The sequence below is a fragment of the Salmo salar genome, chromosome 03 (assembly GCF_965601325.2).
Source record: "Salmo salar chromosome 03, fSalSal1, whole genome shotgun sequence".
NCBI lineage: Eukaryota > Metazoa > Chordata > Actinopteri > Salmoniformes > Salmonidae > Salmo > Salmo salar.
The window spans coordinates 30,373,770-30,395,674 of NC_138293.1; the positions used below are offsets into that span (position 1 = coordinate 30,373,770).

The 21,905-nt window shown below is 42.7% G+C and overlaps 1 protein-coding gene across 8 annotated transcripts in view; it reads right to left on the reverse strand.

Moving 5' to 3' along the window:
* The window catches only part of LOC106599684 (SS18 subunit of BAF chromatin remodeling complex), a 25,525-nt gene continuing 3,620 nt past the window's right edge, over nucleotides 1-21,905 (reverse strand). For 2 of the 8 annotated variants that reach the window (XM_014190982.3, XM_014190975.3), the window contains exons 4-12: nucleotides 21,003-21,041; nucleotides 19,479-19,638; nucleotides 9,016-9,252; nucleotides 8,674-8,844; nucleotides 8,213-8,290; nucleotides 6,516-6,563; nucleotides 6,099-6,221; nucleotides 4,672-4,808; nucleotides 1-3,329 (exon numbers count right to left, since the gene is read on the reverse strand). In XM_014190982.3, coding sequence (XP_014046457.1) covers nucleotides 3,303-3,329; nucleotides 4,672-4,808; nucleotides 6,099-6,221; nucleotides 6,516-6,563; nucleotides 8,213-8,290; nucleotides 8,674-8,844; nucleotides 9,016-9,252; nucleotides 19,479-19,638; nucleotides 21,003-21,041 — 1,020 coding nt within the window. In that variant the 3' untranslated portion in view covers nucleotides 1-3,302. Of the gene's footprint in view, nucleotides 3,330-4,125; nucleotides 4,189-4,671; nucleotides 4,809-6,098; nucleotides 6,222-6,515; nucleotides 6,564-8,212; nucleotides 8,291-8,673; nucleotides 8,845-9,015; nucleotides 9,253-19,478; nucleotides 19,639-21,002; nucleotides 21,042-21,905 lie in introns of all 8 variants that reach the window. The other 6 variants (XM_014190978.3, XM_014190977.3, XM_014190979.3 and 3 more) reach the window with 6 other exon arrangements.

Below are 21,905 nucleotides of genomic sequence, written 5' to 3' on the forward strand. Positions count from 1 at the left end.
AAAATTCTAGCAATTTATTGTTGCAGTTTTTCCAGAGTGACATACTGTACCATTTAACATCACAATGACACTTACAGTAACGACCCCATCATATTGGCTACAGGGTGCTGAATGAAAAACAAAACATTACAAGATATGTACTACAGTATACCAAGGTTAGTATTTTTGAGGCTGACTGGAAATCAATGATATACTTCTCTTCTCTGTAACATGTGCATGGTGTGTCCATGTAGTAATAGTCTATCAAGCCCAAGGTTTAATAGAATAACACAACTAAAGTCTGTACAAGCATAAGATGTTGCATGACATTAATGGAAATGTATCTCAAACCTCACAAGACACTCCCTCTGAGTGTTTTATGTAATATTGTACCTAACTCACATTCGGTTGGTGGTAACATACATGACACTTTGAATTACAAGTTTATTCTGGGGGGAAAATGGCTTACGTCATTGTAAAGAAGACTCCAGACTGAAAGAAGCTTATGTGGGACTGATTATACTGAATGTACAACTGAGTCTGATTGGACAGTCTGTGGTCAAAGCACTCCCTCAGACCCATAATGGGAATATTCAGTATGGACATAATGTTCATAAAGTTGCAAATAAAAAATGTTATGTATCGAGCAGACACTATTCTCCATCACATGGAACAGAGATCTGTGTCGGATGTACATTAAGACATATGTTTGGAATATCCCCCAACTAAATAAAGCTCTTAACCAGCTGTCCAAAAACAGAGCACACTGAAGCGCCAAGGCCATATTCTGACAACAGATACTGTAGATGCTACTAACTTAAACCTTTAGGAGAAGCAGGGGGCATTGGAAGCATTCAGGTGCCCTATTCATAAAGCGTCTCAGAGTAGGAGTGCTGATCTAGGGTCCATGTAGTCCTTCACATTGTGATTGCCAAAGAAAAACTGATCCCAATTCAGCTCTCCTAAATCAGACACTTTTGGAGTATGGGCTCAGCGCGGTTTTATACACATACAGTGCACTCGGAAAGTATTTACACACCTTCACTTTTTCCATAATTTGTAACGTTACAGCCTTATTCTAAAATTGATTAAATAAAAAAAATCCTCAATCTACACACAATACCCCATATTTAAAAAGTGAAAACAGGTTTTTAGAAATGTTTTCAAATTGATATTTTTTTTTTACAGAAATACCTTATTTACATAACTACTCAGACCCTTTGCTATGAGACTCGCAATTGAGCTCAGGTGCATCCTGTTTCCATTGATCATCCTTGAGATGTTTCTGCAACTTGATTGGAGTCCAGCTGTGGTAAATTCAATTGATTGGACATGATTTGGAAAGGCACACACCTGTCTATATAAGGTCCCACAGTTGACAATGCATGTCAGAGCACAAACCAAGCCATAAGATAGAAGGAATTGTCCATAGAGCTCTGAGACAGGATTGTGTCAAAGCACAGATCTGAGGAAGGGTACCAAAACATTTCTGTAGCATTGAAGGTCCCCAAGAACACAGTGGCCTCCATTCTTAAATGGAAGTTTGGAACCACCAAGACTCTTCCTAGAGCTGAGCAATCGGGAGAGAAGGGCCTTGGTCAGGGAGGTGACCAAGAACCCAATGGTCATTCTGACAGAGCTCCAGAGTTCCTCTGTGGAGATGGGAGAATGTTCCAGGAGGACAGCCATCTCTGCAGCTCTCCACCGAGCAGGCCTTTAAGGTAGTGGTCAGAAGGAAGCCACTCCTCAGTAAAAGGCGCGACAGCCCACTTGGAGATGCCAAAAGGCACCTATAGGATTCAAGATTCTCTGGTCTGATGAAACCAAGATTGAACTCATTGGCCTGAATGCCAAGCTGGAGGAAACCTGGCAGCATCATGTAGGGATGTTTTTCACCAGCAGGGACTGGTAGACTAATCAGGATTGAGGGAAAGATGAAGGGGGGAAAGATGAATGGAGCAAAGTACAGAGAGATCCTTGATGAAAACCTGCTCCAGAGCGATCAGGACCTCAATACTGGAGCAAAGGTTCACCTTCCAACAGGACAACAACCCTAAGCACAAGGACAAGACAACACAGGAGTGGATTCTGGACAAGTCTCTGAAAGCCTGGAGTTGAACCCGATCGAACATCTCTGGAGACCTGAAAATAGCTATGCAGCGACGCTCCCCATCCAACCTGACAGAGCTTGAGGATATGCAGAGAAGAATCGGATAAACTCCCCAAATACATACCCAAGAAGACTCAAGGCCGTAATCACTGCCAAAGATGCTTCAACAAAGTACTGAGTAAAGGTTCTGAATACTTATGTTAATGTGATATTTCCATTGTGTAGATTGAGGGGGAAAAAACAATTTTATACGTTTTAGAATAAGGCTGTAAAGTAACAAGATGTGGAAAAAGTCAGGGGTCTGAAAACTTTCCTGAATGCACTGTATCTCTCAAGTCAGAATTCAGCCCCACTCACAGGTCATGTTCTGGTTCTGCTGTCCAAAGAAATAATGTTTCAGCACTGATGCTTCAGATGGGTGTTTGTTTGAGGGCTTTCTATGTACAATCCATTCATAAAACCAAGGCATCCAATTTGTTCACCCCAAGCACATATTCTTTGTACAAGTCACTGAAGAAGCAAAGAGAATTCAGGGGGAACAAATAACAAAAGAACAAACAAAATGGGGGATGAATACAATGTCATCACGACAACAAAAAAAGACATCAATAGACAGTTTAAAAAAAAATATTTAACGATACTAGTCTCCAAATTCTTATACAAAGTTAGCTTAATCTAAAAAGCATAAAATAGATTTTTACATCATCACACACGTTGACATGTACCATGGCCTAACAGAATTTTGTTTCAGATGCAAGATCTCCTCACGCCACCTCTGTCCCACCCCTCCCATTGGCATTATTGCTTTTTATGAACGGGGGGGCTATTGGATGGAGAAACATTGCACTACATGAGTGTGAAGTTCAGTTCTGTACAATTCTGTCCTGTTATATCCCAAAAATGAATGTAACTTGTTATTTTTGCCCATTTCACAATCTGCAGGGCTCTGTATAAGGCAGCTCTGTTTCGTTTTAAGGCATCACTGCTTTGAGACTAACACAGACCAGAAGCGAAGTGATGGAAGTGGACAAAATCATCTCATTATCGACATTAACAAAAATTACACTTTTCACATAAGGACCACAAAGTGTGTGTGTGTGTGTGTGTGTGTGTGTGTGTGTGTGAGAGAAAGAGAGGGTGTCTCAGTGAGCTGCAGCCGAGTTTAGAGGTTAGAGGTCAGAGCAGGGCTCTTGTTGACTGCCATGACCATCTCTCATTGCTGGTAATTTCCATATTGACCCTGTGGAGGAAGGAAGAAAGTACTGTAAATGGACACATCTGAATGACTTCTCATTCTGAACAAACAGACATTTACTTGAGAAAAGCTCATATTTATATATCTAAATAGGATGCAAACAAGCACATCTGTGGTAGCTTTCAACCTTATGTTACAGATGCAGACTATTCCTGTTTGGCTGCATTGGCTGGATTTAACCAGCAGGTGGCAGCATGGCCTCAGAAAAGCTAATGAAAGGAGGGACGCAACTTCTTATTAGTATACTGTAGCATTAGGCAAAATGCTGCTCTGTGACTTGTGCATTTAATATGATAGGAGGGATATGTTTTTGTTGGTATTTTAAAGGTTCATTTCTAAACAGGGGTCGAAAGTGGCTGCTCTTTAGGAATACAATTGTCATTAGTTACATATTTCAGATTTTCAGTTTCAATTTGACTATTACTTTGATCAAATACTATTTCTACACAGTGCATAATTATTAATAAATGACACAAAACATTTAAATGCAGGTAATTGCATGAAAAAAATATGGATATTAGCCAAAGTACAGTGAGCTGTATTTTTGATTGATTTTGTCAATTCCAAACCATCTACATTTTCTCAAGTTCCCCTACAGATTGTGCTTGATATATTTGAAGACCTCAAGCATAAAGTTCGACCCCTGGTTACAAAAAGACGTAAAGAAATCAGATGTTTAAACAGAAGACAGGAGGAGAAACATAAATGCAGATCAAGGCTAGGCGAACAGGTCAAACGTCCAGATTTGACGTTGAGGTGACGTCTTCACAGCAACCATTACCTTTGCTTCTTACAGAGCTAGTCAGGGGTTCAAATCCCCGGGTCTTTATTTCCTCATGTGTCCCTGAATATTCAAAGATAAAGAATCAAAGTGTAGCTGTGGCCTCCGCAAAGGACCACAGAAAATACAGGGCAACACGTAGCTCTCCCCTCCCTGTCAACACTCCCAAAGGTCTATGTTATATTTAGGGAGGAGAGATTCTACATTACCCTGCTCTGCTCTGACTTGCTGTATTATTCAAGGCAATATATTATAAACTCTTTTCCACTCACAACTCAACTGTGAAGGCAGGTTTCTCCTAACAGAGGAGAACCATACTAAGCTGTAAGCTGGCTAAACACATCAAACCGTTTAAGGAATTATATATTAAACTCCCCATACAACGTCAGCATGCACAAGACACCCACTCCTCCCTGGTCTCTTGCTTATGGACACTCCCTGAACCCTGGATAAACTAAATGTTATATCTCATCTTTAACTTCTATCCATCTTTAGCCAACATACAAGGACACAGTAAGACCTGCCTACTCATGGGCTCATGCTCACCTGGTCGTAGCCTGGGTATGGGCGTTGTTGCTGGGCCTGAGGGGGGCCGGGCTGGGGGCCCCGGTAGGCCCCGTACTGCTGCCCCTGGCCCTGGGGGTAACCCTGGGGGTACTGGCCTGGAGCTCCCTGGGACGGACCTGGTGGACACACAGAGATCAAAGGTTATGGACGTCTGACTGAAATATTACATGAAGATACTGTTCTTCACACCAAATAGGTACACAACAACATTATTATAGACATTGTCTGTTCAATAACGTACAGTGTCTGGGAGCGTAACAGCATGCTAGATTCCCAGATTTTGCTGATCGATGTCAATCATTATGACACGTCGTATTCTTGCACAATTGAGCGCTTCAGGGGAACTCACTTAGAGTCAATCCACCTCTATCTACCCATGAACACAGATCCACTGACAGGCAGACCGACAGAGGCATGGCAGAGAGAGAGACTAGTGGGTAGTATAAGTTGGGCCCTGGGCCATTCGTTGAAGTTTGGCTCCACACTAACACTGGCCTACTCTTCTCTGTAATGAGAGAGTCAGAGAGTCTGACTAACTGCAGCCGGAGCTGTAGCCAGCACCAGGGACGGGGCTGGGTGTTAAGTCGTCTAATGCAAGGAGACATCAAGGAGATTCCGTGGGCCTTCATTAGAGAAGCGGAGCCTCATTAAAAACCACTTCATCGGACAGCCTCTGAATACTACCGTTGCACTGGTGTTACCGTACCGCCGCATAGCGCCGTGCTATCAGGCATTCCAACGGCTGATCAGTGATAGGATGCCTGACTGACTGGGGCCAAGTCAAAAGAGAGCCACGCAACATCGTTAGGGCGCTCGTAATGCCAACGCCGCAAAGCTTAACTTAGAGGGGGCCCGCCTGCGAGAGTGAACGAGCGTGTGGCAGATGAAGCCTACCTCACAGCCTCTGCCTCTCCACCAGCTCATTACTGACATGAGAGAAATGCCTCTGGCTGAGAGAGCGAGAGCTGACAGGATTTTAAAAACGAAGGGGCGAAGGCCCACTCGCACACACTGCCAAGGGCGATTACCCATAAGCCTGACCTTTCCTTTCTCTTTCACTCATTCTCTCGCACTCCATCTCTTACTTTCTATAACACAGTGACTAGGCCTGTACAGTGACCCACCGTAGTACTAGAGGGTCACCTAACACAGCACATTATCTGCCAGCTCCCTCTTCTGATCAACGTGCCAGTGTCTGTAGCCTTGACTGTGCTGCTGCGACATTGAAAGTGCACAATGTCAATTAGGAAAACAGTGGCGTGGTACAGCAAACATACGGGAGGCTCTGGGTTGGTGCCATTTGGAATCAAGGACTGATGTTTCAAGACAACTAAATCGAAAGCAAATGGTGCCTCCTACTGACAGAGAAAGAGAAAGTCAAAGGGAGACTGAGTATTTCCACCCACCATAACCCTGTTGCTGTCCAGGATAGCCCTGCTGTCCGGGGTACTGCTGCTGTGGGGGGTAGCCCTGCTGTTGAGGAGGACCTTGCTGGTAGGCCTCCTGCTGCTGGCCATACTGGGCGTTTCCTACGGGGGGGGGGGGGGGCAACAGAGACATTACAGTACCTGTGACATTACAGTATCTGAACCAGGCTCGACGACATAACAGCAGACAGCACAGCAGTGCTTAGTGTGGCCAGAATCAGGGTTGGGGTCCATTCCATTTCGATTCAGTCAACTCCGGAGGTAAACAGAAATTCCAAATCAAAACGTTATGATTGGAATTTCAGTTTACTTCCTGAATTGACTAAACTGAACAGGAAATTGACCCCAACCCTGATCCGAATGTTTTGAAAACACTGATTTAGGCTGTTAACAAACCATGATCTTTTTCATAGGGGGACTGTTGGTTGGCTGCTGGGTCTCGCTCTGGCAGACAAGACAAGAACCACAGGAGAAAAAGAACCAACACTGTGAGCACGCCCATTGAAACATGAAGGAGTTTTGTTTTTAATATACAGAATTGTTATAGTGACACCTTTTCAGCATCCTTACCTGACACCTGCTATGAGCAGTAAAATAAAAGAAAAAAGCTTGATGAGAAATGAAAAATTTGTGAGTGAGAAATCAAGAATGATTAAAAAAAAGTTTAGGGAGGCAGAAAACAGAGCACAGACTCGGCAAGCTTCAGCCGCTCAACTCAACTCAACCTCCCTTAACCTGAACTGAGCTGGCCAGGGAAGGCTAATTGGGAGAAATAATACTGGTGTAGAAAGTGTATTTTAGGCATGTTAATTGTAAAAAGAAAGCATTCAGGCTACTGCAGTTATTGAACAACATAGCCTTAGCAACAAAAAAGTTGCATAAGTTATATGGCTTTAGTGTAGTTTTCCCTACGTACATTTCTGTGAAACTACATTGATACCTCCGTGGTATTATTGTTCTGAGAAATCAAAGCCTTGATCAGGAAACGGTGGCTAAAGCAAACCGTACTCACCATCACCTATAGCATTACTTCACAGGGAGATAGGAAGACATGTTATTTCATGTCCATTTTAGAGGAGATAGAAGTCAATGGGGGGAAAATTCAGGGGATTAAAATATTGTTATATACCCAAAAACATTTATTGTGCTTCACACAGTGTCTGTGTGTGTAGAAATGTTCAGAAATATAGTTTTGCAAAAGGTTAAACTAATCACGGGAGGAAATAAACGACTTTCTTTTGAGAATATACATATTTTTCCAAAACAATATTTAAAATCCTGTAATTCCCATCAAGAGTACAACCTAGCTATTGGAGACTGGAGAGTGCTGTGTCAACGTTTCAAAGGGAGTAGAAAGTAGCAAAGGTAAAAAGTGATTGACACATGCAAGAGAAAATTATTCATTTGAGAATACTTGTTTATGTTGATGCTATGACACGAAATCACTATGAAGGGGTGGGAAATCACTGGGGAAATCATCCCAGTCCAACTAATCTCATTTTCCGCCAGGAGTCTTTAACACAACATCTGTCAAGTCTGCTAACTCGTGTGTGGGGCTTCTGCTAAAGTAGGACCTCTGCTTCCGCTAAAAGCACGACCGGGGATCAACTTCCAGGCTTGAATCGCTGTACGCATTTGGAGTCCCACCTTGACAAGATCAGGGTTCGACAAAATAACTAGCCAACTAGCTATTTGTTTATCGACGACGCACAGCCCTAATGGGACGGTGGGCGGGCAAACCGAACATCAGAGCTTCCTTCAGGCCAGACTTACAGAGCACAGTGACTAATGTCCAACTGAATAGATAGATGACTTCCATTCTCTACTTCCACAAATGTTCTAGATAACCGCGTAGGAACCGGAATAAACCGTCGTTGCTCTGTATAAGGCTTGGGAGTGAAGTGGTGCTGAACGATCCACTCCCTTAGCTGATGGACAGGGTCACCGTCTGTCACACAATGTTGTTTTGCTTTGTTACGCACTCCATCCTCTGTCCTTCTCCATGCCTCAACACAGCTCCTCTAAGTGAACCTTAGACAGGCAGAGGTTTGGTTGGTTCTACGAGCGAGCAAGCGGTTGGTTGGATCTCCTACCTTCTGAAGCTCCCTGTCCTGCGTGACTGTACTGGTCCCCATAGTAGTCTTCCTGCCCTGGGTACTGCTGAGGGGGTCCTACACACACATACACACACGGCAAACAACACACACACAGGTAGATTCAAGGTGTTGTTGGGGGGTAATTTCGGCGAGGAAGTGAAGTTGTAATTTTGGCCGCATATTTGCTAGAGAGCTCCTGTGTGAGTCTCGTTGGTCACCAAACTACAGTTTAGTAGTGCTGGGACTGACAACCTTCAGGGCGCCTGGGTGAGTGTTCCTTCTATGGTTATGGGGCTACCTGCGTCTGTGAGCAACGACAGTGGAAGTGAAAGATAGCTCCACTTAAAGACGAAGAGGAGAAGGGGTTAGGTACAGGAGAGGAGGTTGCAGCCCTGTGTAAAGTCAAACCAAGCGCCTTGCTCTTGGCCCAGTGGTCCACTCTGTGGAGCGGAGCATACCTTGCTGTGGGGGTCTGTAAGGGGGCATGGGCCTCTGCCCCATGACATGGTTGCCTGGGTTGACCTGACCCATCATGCCCATTGGATTCTGCTGGCCCTGGTAGTGCTGCCCGCCACCCCCAGGGGGCATGTTGTACTGCTGGGAGGGAGGCTGCTGGTGCATCATGGGGCCTGGGGTGGGAACAACACAAATACACACAATATTTCATTACAGAACCCACTTAGAAAAATAATATAATGCTCTATGGGTGGATGTCATCCTCAATAGATGGACAACTGAAGGTCCAGTGTGAGAGGTGATAAGGTCTATTAATTATACTTTTTCCCCCCTCTTTCCTGTACCTTGGTTAGGCTGCATGTTCATGTTGGGCCGGGGTCCGTAGTTGCCCATGGGTCCCTGTCCCTGCGTCATGTTCATCTGGCCCTGGGCAGGTATGCCCTGAGACGAGGGCACAGCGTGGTTGTAGCCGCCCATGGAGCCGTGGCTGCTAGGGGGCATGTTCATGGCACCACTGCCAGGCATGTTGGGAGGCTGGTTGGGGCCAGGCCCGGGGCCCTGCATGGGCATGTGATTGGGCCCTGGGGAAAAAAAGGACAGACCATTTAACCTTCAGGATGATACAGTGCCTTGCAAAAGTATTCACCCCCTTGGCGTTTTTACTATTTTGTTGCATTACAACCTGTAATTTAAATGGATTTTTATTTGGATTTCATGTAATGGACATACAGAAAATAGTCCAAATTGGTGAAGTGAAATGATTTTTTTTTACTTGTTTCAAAACATTCTAAAAAATAAAAAACACAGAAAAGTGATGTGTGCATATGTATTCACCCCCTTTGCTATGAAGCCCCTAAATAAGATCTGGTGCAACCAATTACCTTCAGAAGTCACACAATTAGTTAAAAAAAGTCCACTTGTGTGCAATCTAAGTGTCACATGATCTCTATATATACACACAGTGGGGAGAACAAGTATTTGATACACTGCCGATTTTGCAGGTTTTCCTACTTACAAAGCATGTAGAGGTCTGTAATGTTTATCATAGCTACACTTCAACTGTGAGAGACGGAATCTATAACAAAAATCCAGAAAATCACATTGTATGATTTTTAAGTAATTCATTTGCATTTTATTGCATGACATAAGTATTTGATCACCTACCAACCAGTAAGAATTCCGGCTCTCACAGACCTGTTAGTTTTTCTTTAAGAAGCCCTCCTGTTCTCCACTCATTACCTGTATTAACTGCACCTGTTTGAACTCGTTACCTGTATAAAAGACACCTGTCCACACACTCAATCAAACAGACTCCAACCTCTCCACAATGGCCAAGACCAGAGAGCTGTGTAAGGACATCAGGGATAAAATTGTAGCCCTGCACAAGGCTGGGATGGGCTACAGGACAATAGGCAAGCAGCTTGGTGAGAAGGCAACAACTGTTGGCGCAATTATTAGAAAATGGAAGAAGTTCAAGATGACGGTCAATCACCCTCGGTCTGGGGCTCCATGCAAGATCTCACCTCGTGGGGCATCAATGATCATGAGGAAGGTGAGGGATCAGCCCAGAACTACACGACAGGACCTGGTCAATGACCTGAGGAGAGCTGGGACCAGTCTGAAAGAAAACCATTAGTAACACACTACGCCGTCATGGATTAAAATCCTGCAGCGCACGCAAGGTCCCCCTGCTCAAGCCAGCGCATGTCCAGGCCCGTCTGAAGTTTGCCAATGACCATCTGGATGATCCAGAGGAGGAATGGGAGAAGGTCATGTGGTCTGATGAGACAAAAATAGAGCTTTTTGGTCTAAACTCCACTCGCCGTGTTTGGAGGAAGAAGAAGGATGAGTACAGATTCCCACGGGGGGCCAGCACAGAAAAAAAAATGTATGAAATGTATGCATTCACTACTGTAAGTCGCTCTGGATAAGAACGTCTGCTAAATGACTAAAATGTAAAAATGTAAAATGTACAACCCCAAGAACACCATCCCAACTGTGAAGCATGGAGGTGGAAACATCATTCTTTGGGGATGCTTTTCTGCAAAGGGAACAGGACGACTGCACCGTATTGAGGGGAGGATGGATGGGGCCATGTATCGCGAGATCTTGGCCAACAACCTCCTTCCCTCAGTAAGAGCATTGAAGATGGGTCGTGGCTGGTTCTTCCAGCATGACAACGACCCGAAACACACAGCCAGGGCAACTAAGAAGTGGCTCCTTAAGAAGCATCTCAAGGTCCTGGAGTGGCCTAGCCAGTCTCCAGACCTGAACCCAATAGAAAATCTTTGGAGGGAGCTGAAAGTCCGTATTGCCCAGCGACAGCCCCGAAACCTGAAGGTCTGTATGGAGGAGTGGGCCAAAATCCCTGCTGCAGTGTGTGCAAACCTGGTCAAGAACTACAGGAAACGTATGATCTCTAATTGCAAACAAAGGTTTCTGTACCAAATATTAAGTTCTGCTTTTCTGATGTATCAAATACTTATGTCATGCAATAAAATGCAAATTAATTACTTCGAAATCATACAATGTGATTTTCTGGATTTTTGTCGTCTCTCACAGTTGAAGTGTAGCTATGATAAAAATTACAGACCTCTACATGCTTTGTAAGTAGGAAAACCTGCAAAATCGGCAGTGTATCAAATACTTGTTCTCCCCACTGTGTGTGTATATATATATATAGAGATCATGTGACACTAGGATTGCACACAAGTGGACTTGTGTATGTATGTATGTATGTATGTATGTATACACACACACACGCTCTGAAAGGCCCCAGAGTCTGTAACACCACTAAGCAAGCGGCACCATGAAGACCAAGGAACTCTCCAAACAGGTCAGGGACAAAGTTGTGGAGAAGTACAGATCGGGGCGGCAGGTAGCCTAGTGGTTAGAGCGTTGGACTAGTAACCGAAAGGTTGCAAGATCGAATCCCCAAGCTGACAAGGTAAAAATCTGTTGTTCTGCCCCTGAACCCACTGTTCCTAGGCCGTCATTGAAAATAAGAATTTGTTCTTAACTGACTTGCCTAGTTAAAAGTTTAAATAAAATCAGGGTTGGGTTATAAAAAAAATCTGAAACTTTGAACATCCCACAGAGCACCAAAGAGACCAAAGATAACCGTGAAGGAGCTGCAAAGCTCCACAGTGGAGATTGGAGTATCTGTCCATAGGACCACCTTAAGCCGTACACTACACAGAGCTGGGCTTTACAGAAGAGTGGCCAGAAAAGACATTGCTTAAAGAAAAAAAATAAGCAAACATGTTTGGTGTTCACCAAAAGCATGTGGGAGACTCCCCAAATATATGGAAGAAGGGGGTCTTACACACACATTCAGATGAGACAAAAATGTTGCTTTTTGGCCATCAAGAAAAATGCTATGTCTGGCACAAACCCAACACCTCATCACCCTGAGAAAAACATCCCCACAGTGAAGCAGGGTGGTGGCAGCATAATGCTGTGGGGATGTTTTTCCATCGGCAGAGACTGGGAATCTGGTCAGAATTGAAGGAATGATGGATACAGGGAAATTCTTGAGGGAAACCTGTTAAAGTCTTCCAAAGATTTGAGACTGGGATGGAGGTTCACCTTCCAGCAGGACAATGACCCTAAGCATACTGCTAAAGCAACACTCGAGTGGTTTAAGGGGAAACATTTAAAATGTCTTGGAATGGCCTAGTCAAAGCCAGACCTCAATCCAATTGAGAATCTGTAGTATGACTTAAAGATTGCTGTACACCAGCAGAACCCACCCAACTTGAAAAAGCCGGAGCAGTTTTGCCTTGAAGAATGTGAAAAAACCCCAGTGGCTAGATGTGCCAAGCTTTGAGACTTGCAGCTGTAATTGCTGGAAAAGGTACCTCTACAAAGTACTGACTTTGGGGGGGGGTGAATAGTCTTGAACTGCACTGTTGGTTAATGGCTTGTGAGTAAGCATTTCACGGTAAAGTCTACAGTTGTTGTATTCGGCGCATGTGACAAAGTTTGGTTTGATTTAGTTATGCACAGTCAAGTTCTGTTTTTTTTTGTCTTATTTCTTGTTTCATAATAAAAAATATTTTGTATCTTCAAAGTGGTAGGCATGTTGTGTATATCAAATGATACAAACCCCCAAAATCCGTTTTAATTCCAGGTTGTAAGGCAAGAAAATAAGAAAAATGCCAAGGGGGTGAACATTTTCGCAAGCCACTGTATATTACCATACAGTACAGAGATTAAGATGGAACTGTTAAATTAAAATATTCTATTAAATGTACATTATACAACGGGTGAGTCTAATCCTGAATGCTGATTGGTTAAAACCGCATTCCAGCCGGTGTCTATTCCACAAGTTACCACCGGCTAAATCTATGACGGTGAAATGCCTACTTACTTTGTTCCATCTGACTGCGCAATCCACTGTCTCACCAGCCCAGCCAGGCAATTATAAACTTGATCTCCACTATAAAAAGCATCTCGACATTATCTCCCATTTCTTTTAGACTAGCATTTGATTTGTATAAACCTTGCTGTCTCTCCGACCTTTTCAATTTTGTTTCAATATGGAATTGCGATCTCCATCGTCCCATATAAAGTGAACGTGTCCGAATGAGCAAGACAGCAAATTGAGTTAGTTGTCATAGCAACATCCAGTTGACTGGCTAAATCGATACTTTGTTGCCAAAACTAAAATGGATGAGTGGAACATTTCTTTTGATTTTTTTCGGCGGCATGACTATGGATGAATGGGAAAAACAGATGGCAATAATACCCAGGCATGCAGATTTGGAGGATACGGCATTGAATGACCTAGAGAAAAGCAGCGACGAAACAAAACAGTTAAGAATACAAACTGGGCTGTGCGTTGCTTTGTGGGCTGGCTAGCAGAGAAGAAGAAAGTTTTGACTTCAAAATTGTCACTAAGAGTTTAACATCCTTCACCGATAGTTTTATGGAGATGTACAAAATGGGAAGGGGGAGCAGTACAGCATTAGTAGATACCTGGCACTCCGGGGTGGGCTCAACCGGTTCCTAAAGGACCCACTCATCGGTCGCATCTGGTGCCTTATGAAGGACACCGAATTTACCACCTCGAATCATGTATTTCTGGGAAACATTAAACATCTAAAGCAGCAAGGAAAATATATCACAGACACCCTCCCATCACCGATAAGGACATGGCCCAGCTCCAAAACTCCCAGGCTCTGAATCCCGGTACACCAAGGGTTCTGGTCCAGAAAGTGTGGTTCAACCTCCAGTTACATCTGGGTCGAAGAGGAAAAGAGAGGGACAGACAACTAAAGCCCAACTTATTCCTCGTAAAAACAGACGAGAACGGTCTAAGGTATGTTGTGCATAGCCTGTTTGTGTTATTTAAGTTGCACTCGTAATTAGGCTATTGGAAAACAATATTATAACAACGCATTCCCTCTCAGATATGCCACTCTCGCATATAACGAGGCAACAAAGAATCCTCTGGACCCAAGGGAGAGGGGCAGGGAGTCCAAGAGGGGATTCATATTCGAGCAGCCAGGGAACCCACTATGCCCGGTGGCATCACTGGAAAAATATCTATCAAAATGCCCAGAGAAAGCCCTTTAATTTTATCTCCACCTAAGGAGAGGAGTGTGTATCGGGGACTCGATCTGGTACCCATCAGAGCCGATGGGCATGAACTATCTGGCAGCACTTCTACCTAAGATCTGCAGGGCAGCGGGAACAACTACATACACAAATCACAGCATCAGGACCGCGACAGTCCAGAAACTGGCCAATGCCGGTTTAGAAGCGAGGGAGATTATGTCAGTGAGTGGGCATCAGTGCAAATATATCTACAACACAGAATCCATATCTACGTGTGTGTATAGTTCGTATGTTATGTGTGATGTGCCTGTGTTGCTTCCCAGTCCCCACTGTTCCATAAGGTGTATTTTTATCTATATATTTTTAAAAAAATCTGATTCTAATGCTTGCATCAGTTACCTGATGTGGAATAGAGGTCCATGTAGTCATGGCTCTATGTAGCACTGTGCGCCTCCCATAGTCTGTTCTGGACTTGGGGACTGTGAAGAGACCTCTGGTGGCATGTCTTGTGGGGTATGCATGGGTGTCTAAGCTGTGTGCTAGTCGTTTAAACAGACAGCTCAGTGCTTAGTTTCAACATGTCAATACCTCTTACAAATACAAGTAGTGATGAAGTCAATCTCTCCTCCACTTTGAGCCAGGAGAGATTGACATGCATAGTATTAATGTTTGCTCTCTGTGTACATCCAAGGGCCAGCCGTGCTGCCCTGTTCTGAGCCAATTGCAATTTTCCCTCTGTGTGGCAACTGTTAAGGTTGAGCAGTGCTTTATTATGGACAGACTTCTCCCCATCTTAGCTACTGTTGTATCAATATGTTTTGACCATGACAGTTTACAATCCAGGGTTACTCCAAGTGGTTTAGTCACCTCAACTTGCTCAATTTCCACATTATTAATTACAAGGTTTAGTGAATGATTTGTCCCAAATACAATGCTTTCCCCCTACTGAAATACTTAGGATCAATTTATTCCATGCCACCTATTCTAAAACTAACTGCATTTCAGTTGCTTGGTAGCTGACGTGTATAGTCATCCACATACATAGACACACTGGCTTTACTCAAAGCCAGTGGCATGTCGTTAGGAAAGACTGAAAAAAGTAAGGGGAATATCCTTCCCTATAAGCGTGCCAAAAAGTCTGTTGTCAATTTATTTAAATGTAAAATAGCATTGTATATAGGTGGGCTATTTGAGTCAGTAAAGGGGGCTTTACTATTCTTAGGTAGCAGAATGACTTTTGTTTCCCTTCAGGCCTGAGGGCACACACCTTCTAGTAGGCTTAAATTGAAGATGTGGCAAATAGGAGTGGCAATATCGTCCACTATTATCCTCAGTAATTTTCCATCCAAGTTGTCAGACCCCAGTGGCTTGTCATAGTTAATAGACAATCATTTTTCACCTCTTCCAGACTTACTTTACAATTCTTGCCTTTCATAATTTGGTCAGATATACTTGGATGTGGTGTCAGTGTTTCTTGCTGGCATCTCATGCCTAAGTTTGCTAATCTTGCCAATGAAAAAGTAATTAAAGTTGTTGCCAATTTCAGTTGTTTTGGAATGAATGATGGAGCTGAGTTTGCCTTTTTCCCCAACATTTAATTGAAGGTGCTCCAAAGCTTTTTACTATCATTATTCATTACCCTTCAATCTAGAAGGGTGAGTGACTAACTGTGTATTGTTTTGGCAGAGTGAAAGTACAAGTGCTTCCCACGTTCGAACACACACCCCCACATCAAAGCACGCCTCCAAGACCCAAATTTCGTTCTGTTGAATTTCCTAATAAGGAGAATTAAAACCGAGGCTAAATCAAGTCCAGCCCCGCTTTAATGATGCTATTATTTTCTCCTTCATGGCATGCAGAGTGCGAAAGATCATAAACTAGAGAGAGCTTCTACGATAAGATTGAATTGGCTTCTTTCTCTCGTTGATACGTTTCACACCTTTCCAATCCAGAACCAAGCACACATGAGTTAAACACACATGAGGAATTCATTTTCATAATGGTGGATGTGATGGGTATATAGTCTTCTCTATTCGCTACAGAAAATTGTAAAGAAATAATGTTAGGAAACGAGAAATCTAAACCTACAGCTGTCAAATGATTTGGCATAAACAGAAGCAATCAGCAACAGCTTGATAAAAAGTGTAAAACATGCGACTGATAATTACACAATGTAAATGGGACAATGTTTTCATGTTGTAAACCAACTAATAATTGCACTTTTAGTTGTCTCATTAAATGTTCAAAATATCTGTTTATGAATTTCTACAATTTATATTTGGTTTGAGGTTAAGTAGTTGAAATTTGGAGCTATTAACATTTTAAAAGATTGTCCTATGTACATTGTGTAATTTACTGATGGTCCGTAACTATTCCTGTAGGGATATGGAATGTCAAACCAAATTGACCATGGGCATTACGATCGGGTGGCGTGCAGCTGCGCTCCGAAATTGCTGCCAGCTGTGGGCATGATTGAATTAAACCCAAGGAAAACTGTTACAGTATCTTTCATCCCGTGACATACTATTTTTTCCTAATTAACTCACAAATCTCAGATTTGGACGAGACTGACTTTATGACCAAAAGTATCATATTTACACTTTGTAGTCAATTTTAACACTAGAATAAATATTTGACTAACATCAATGCCACATAGGATGTTTTCTACCAGTTGCTCTTTAAACTTTGATTGAATTAAACTATAGCAGTGCATTTGAATCATGACAGTTATATGATGGAAAGGCGGAAAACAATTCCGATTCACGTTTATTGACCTAAGAGGGAATCTTAGCACAGCTCACAAAACATATAGAAACAAACAAGAAAAAGTCAGACAAATACCTTACCAACCTTTCTATTCCACACCTGCCCATATGGGGAGTTGTTCAGAATAGTAAGGCCCTACAAAATATGCGTTGTGGAGAACGCAGACAGAATCACTGAATCCAGACATTAAAACAGAATTCAACAACATTCCCCCAAAAATGTGTACTTAGTAGGGAATTAACTTAGAAAATAATTTAAACAAATGCCCATGTGTGTGCCGTGCGTTTACACTTTGTGTAGCCATTAGCAATGATGCTAAACGATAACGGTCTTCTGGTAGAGATGGAAACGATTTCCCAAAAACCTTCTCAATTCACCCTTAATCGTTTTAAAATGATCACACCATGATCATTTAGCTATTAGATGTATTGACTCAGGGGTGTTGTCAATAAATTGGCAAAAAAAATCTAAAAACATGTTTTCACTTTGAAGGCCAACTCATTCGGACGCTACAGACGTTTGTGAGAAGACCGATTTTCGGGATGTCTCATGGTCTGACAAACAACTTGTAACTTGGACACCTTCCACCGCAGATGCAGTGGTAGATGCGGTGGATTCAGACGCAGCACATGCAAACATATCTCTAGCTTAAGACAGATTGATTTTTTTTATGTCGACTGTAAGGGGTTAAACATTAACTACAAAGTTAGCCTATGCCTACCTGGCAGAATGATATCATGATTATTTGCATCAATCCAGTGGCCATTTGTTTTGCAAACTCATCAGATGACCTGGCCTCCAAAATCACCAGACCTCAACCCAATTGAGAGGGTTTGGGATGAGTGGGACCGTAGAGTGAAGGAAAAACAGCCAACAAGTGCTCAGCATATGTGGGAACTACTTCAAGAGTGTTGGAAAAGCATTCCTCATGAAGCTGGTTGAGAGTGTGCAAAGCTGTCATCAAGGCAAAGGGTGGCTACTTTGAAGAATCTCAAATATAAAATATATTTATATTCGTTTTTTGATTACTACATGATTCCATGTGTTATTTCATAGTTTTGATGTCTTCACTATTATTCTACAATGTAGAAAATAGTAAAAATAAAGAAAAACCCTGGAATGAGTAGGTGTCCAAACTTTTGACTGGTATTGTATATATATTTTTTTACACATATTTAACCCTTTTTAGGGTAGGCACAAAACTACATTCGTACTTTCATAATAAAAAAATGAAAACGGTACAGGTTAACTTCAGACGAGTTCCGTGACACTTGTGGGGCCCCATTAGTTTGCAGCCCAAATGGTTCAGAAGCTACAAACAGAAGTTTGTACATCGACGGTACATACTTCAGACGAGTTCTCTGACACTTGTGGGGGGGTTGTAAAGCAAATTAGAGACCATCATCCTGTTCATGAGTCTCCCCTTTCCATAGAGTGTTCATAATAGTTTTGGGATGTCTCATGGTCTGACAAACACCGCTCTAGCTCTGCTACCTTTCGCCACAGATGAGGGAGTGCGACATCGGCGCATGCGATGGATTGAGACGCATCCGATGCAAAAAAAAAAACATCTCTAGCTTAAACTGACGGATTTTGATGGGGATTTTATTATGTTACGCACCGGTGCGTCAATCGACTGTAGGGGGTGATTTGCCTGATTTCTTCAACCTGATGGGAGACCAAAGCAGTGGAGTGGTCTGGGCTGTAGATCAGGTGGCAGGTTATGCTCTGGATAGCGCGCTAGTTCAGAAGGGAGAGTTTTAGAGAGGGGGATCCAATCACTATAGTAGGCCTATAGGCTATTCCAACACTTTATTTTTATACAAACCTTCAGAACACACAGTGCGAAACTTGTCGTTCTCACAGTCAAGCAAAATTATCCAATGTATCACTTGTACACCAGTGAGAGCTGAAGAGTAAATAACGATACAATGTAGCCGAACAACCTCGCTGGCAAACAGCAGAGATGTGAGATTTATTTCACTCTAGAAGTACTGAACAAAATATTTAGGGGCATATGACGGTCTGCTCTGCCCTTCCTCTCAGTTACACCAGGGCTGCAAAGCATATAGGGTTGCTATATGATTGAACCGGGAAAATAATGTAACAGTGAAAAAAAAATACATGAAATAGCTCCCCAATACTGTCTGATGTTAATATTTGATGTATTACATGAATGATGACCACAGGCCTTCCAAAAATACATTTAAATCGTGTTTTAATAAGATACTTTTTCACCCTGCTCCATTGTTTTCATAATTGAGTTTCAAATTTGGCTCCCAGTGTGGCTAGTTCCGGAGGAATCATGACACATCTGACTGCTCCTTCTCTTAGAAGACCACCAGAGCTCACAGACCGACGAGTGACATCATCGTTTAGCAGAGCACCATCCCCTCCCATCCCAGATCTGTGGTGTTGCTAGGCAACCCTCGTGAGTGAGAAAGGGACAGAGGGAGGTGGTGACGGAGAGGTCACTTACCAGGCATCTGTCCGTTCATCTGGTTCTGCATGTGTGGGGCAGTGGGGCCGCCGCTGACCATGCCCTCCGAGGGCATGTTGTGTCCGTGGGGGGGCTGGGGGCCAGGTGCTCCACTCTGGTTCATCCCACCAGGGCCCATGGGCATGTTCTGAGTGGGTGGCTAGACAGACAAAACAGAGACACAGGGAGAGAAACACCATCTGTGTTAAGGTACATATCTGAGCCATGTATGAGAAAGAAAGCAAATGATGAAGGTACAGAATTAAAAGACTCAGGCTTCATCTAACGGTGGACATATAATCATCTCTGGCTATAGAGAGCATTCGTAAAGTGTTCAGACCCCTTCACCTTCTCAACATTTTGTTACGTTACAGCCTTATTTTAAAATCAATTACGTTATTTTTTTTCCACTCATCAATCTACACACAATACCCCATAATGACAAAGCAAGATCCAGTTTAATTTTTTTTTTTTTTTTTATGTTTGCAAATGTATTAAAAACAAAAAACAGAAATACCATATTTACATAAGTATTCAAACACCTTGCTATGAGACTCGAAATTGAGCTCCGGTGCATCCTATTTCCATTGACCATCCTTGAGATGTTTCTACAACTTGGAGTCCACCTGTGGTAAATTCAATTGACTGGACATGATTTGGAAAGGCACACACTTGTCTATATAAGGTCCCACAGTTGACAGTGCATGTCAGAGCAAAAACCAAGCCATGAGGTCAAAGGAATTGACCATAGAGCTCCGAGACAGGATTGTGTCGAGGCACAAATCGGGGAAAGGGTATCAAAAAATGTTTGCAGCATTGAAAATCCAAGAACACAGTGGCCTCCATCATCCTTAAATGGAAGACGTTTGGAACCACCAAGACTCTTCCTAGGAGAATGGGCGAAACTCCCCAAATACAGGCGTGCAAAGCTTGCAGCGTAATACCCAAGAAGACTCAAGGATGTAATCACTGCGAAAGGTGCTTCAACAAAGTATTAAGTAAAGGGTCCGAATACTTATATAAATGTTATATTTCAGTTTATTTTTTATAAATGCGCAAACATTTCTAAAAATCTGTTTTTGCTTTGTCATTGTGGAGTATTGTGTGTAGAATCATGATGAAAAATTACAATTTAATCAAATTCAGAATAAGGCTGTAACGTAACAAAATTTGGAATATTGAAGGGGTCTGAATACTTTCCGAATGCACTGTATAATCTCTGGATATATGTTATTCTATCCTCTATTTCACAGTACCAGATTGAAGCAACAAGCAAGTTTATATAATAAAGGATGGCCTATCAACAGAGTATACCATTAGATTACACTATCTCATACTATTGTAAAGGCCATCAATTGGCCTATCACCAGCAGTGTGTCTCAGAGGTGTGACGTGTCACAATAAAATACCCTGTTTGAATATCTATGGGAAATAGCCTGCAATACACAGAATGAATATTGTGTGAACCAAGACACCTTAGACACCCTATCATAATTCAAACACCACTTCTCCATCCATACTCACTTCAAGCTTTACCTCTGGAGGAGTAGGGGAGTCACACTTCTGAAATCAAGTACAGAGCATCTAGGTGAACATTATACACCTCCCCTTTGTCCAACAACAGGGGAGACCGGGCAAGCTTGCATTTGGGTGGCATATGAGGCATATCAAATGATTGCTTTCAATCTCACATGCACCACAAAATCTATTGTCAGAGCTTGACAGCGGTAGATATACAAGCAAAAGGGAAGGGGTAACACGTATTATGGCCTCATTTCCTGTACTTGACGAATATAGTGGAATTTCTGACTAGTAGTGTAATGTACAGTACCAGTCAAACGTTTGGACACACCTACTCATTCAAGGGTTTTTCTTCCTTTTTACTATTTTCTACATTGTAGAATAATAGTGATAATAACACATATGGAATCATGTAGTAACCAAAAAAGGGTGTTTAACAAGACAAAATATTTTTCCAACAGTCTTGATGGAGTCCCCAACTTGGTTGCTTTTCCTTCACTCTGCAGTCCAAATCATCCCAAGCCATCTCAATTGGGTTGAGGTCAGGTGATTGTGGAGGCCAGGTCATCTGATGCAGCACTACATCACTCTCCTTCTTGGTCAAATAGCCCTTACACAGCCTGTAGGTATGTTGGGTCATTGTCCTGTTGAAAAACAAATGATAGTCCCACTAAGCGCAAACCAGATGGGATGGCGTATCGCTGCAGAATGCTGTGGTAGCCATGGTGTTGAAGTGTGCCTTGAATTCTAAATAAATCACCAACAGTGTCACCATCACACCTCCTCCTCCATGCTTCACGGTGGGAAACACACATGCAGAGATCATGCGTTCACCTACTCTGTGTCTCAAAGACACAGCGGTTAAACCAAAAAAAAAAGTAAAATAAAAACAAATTGGGACTCATC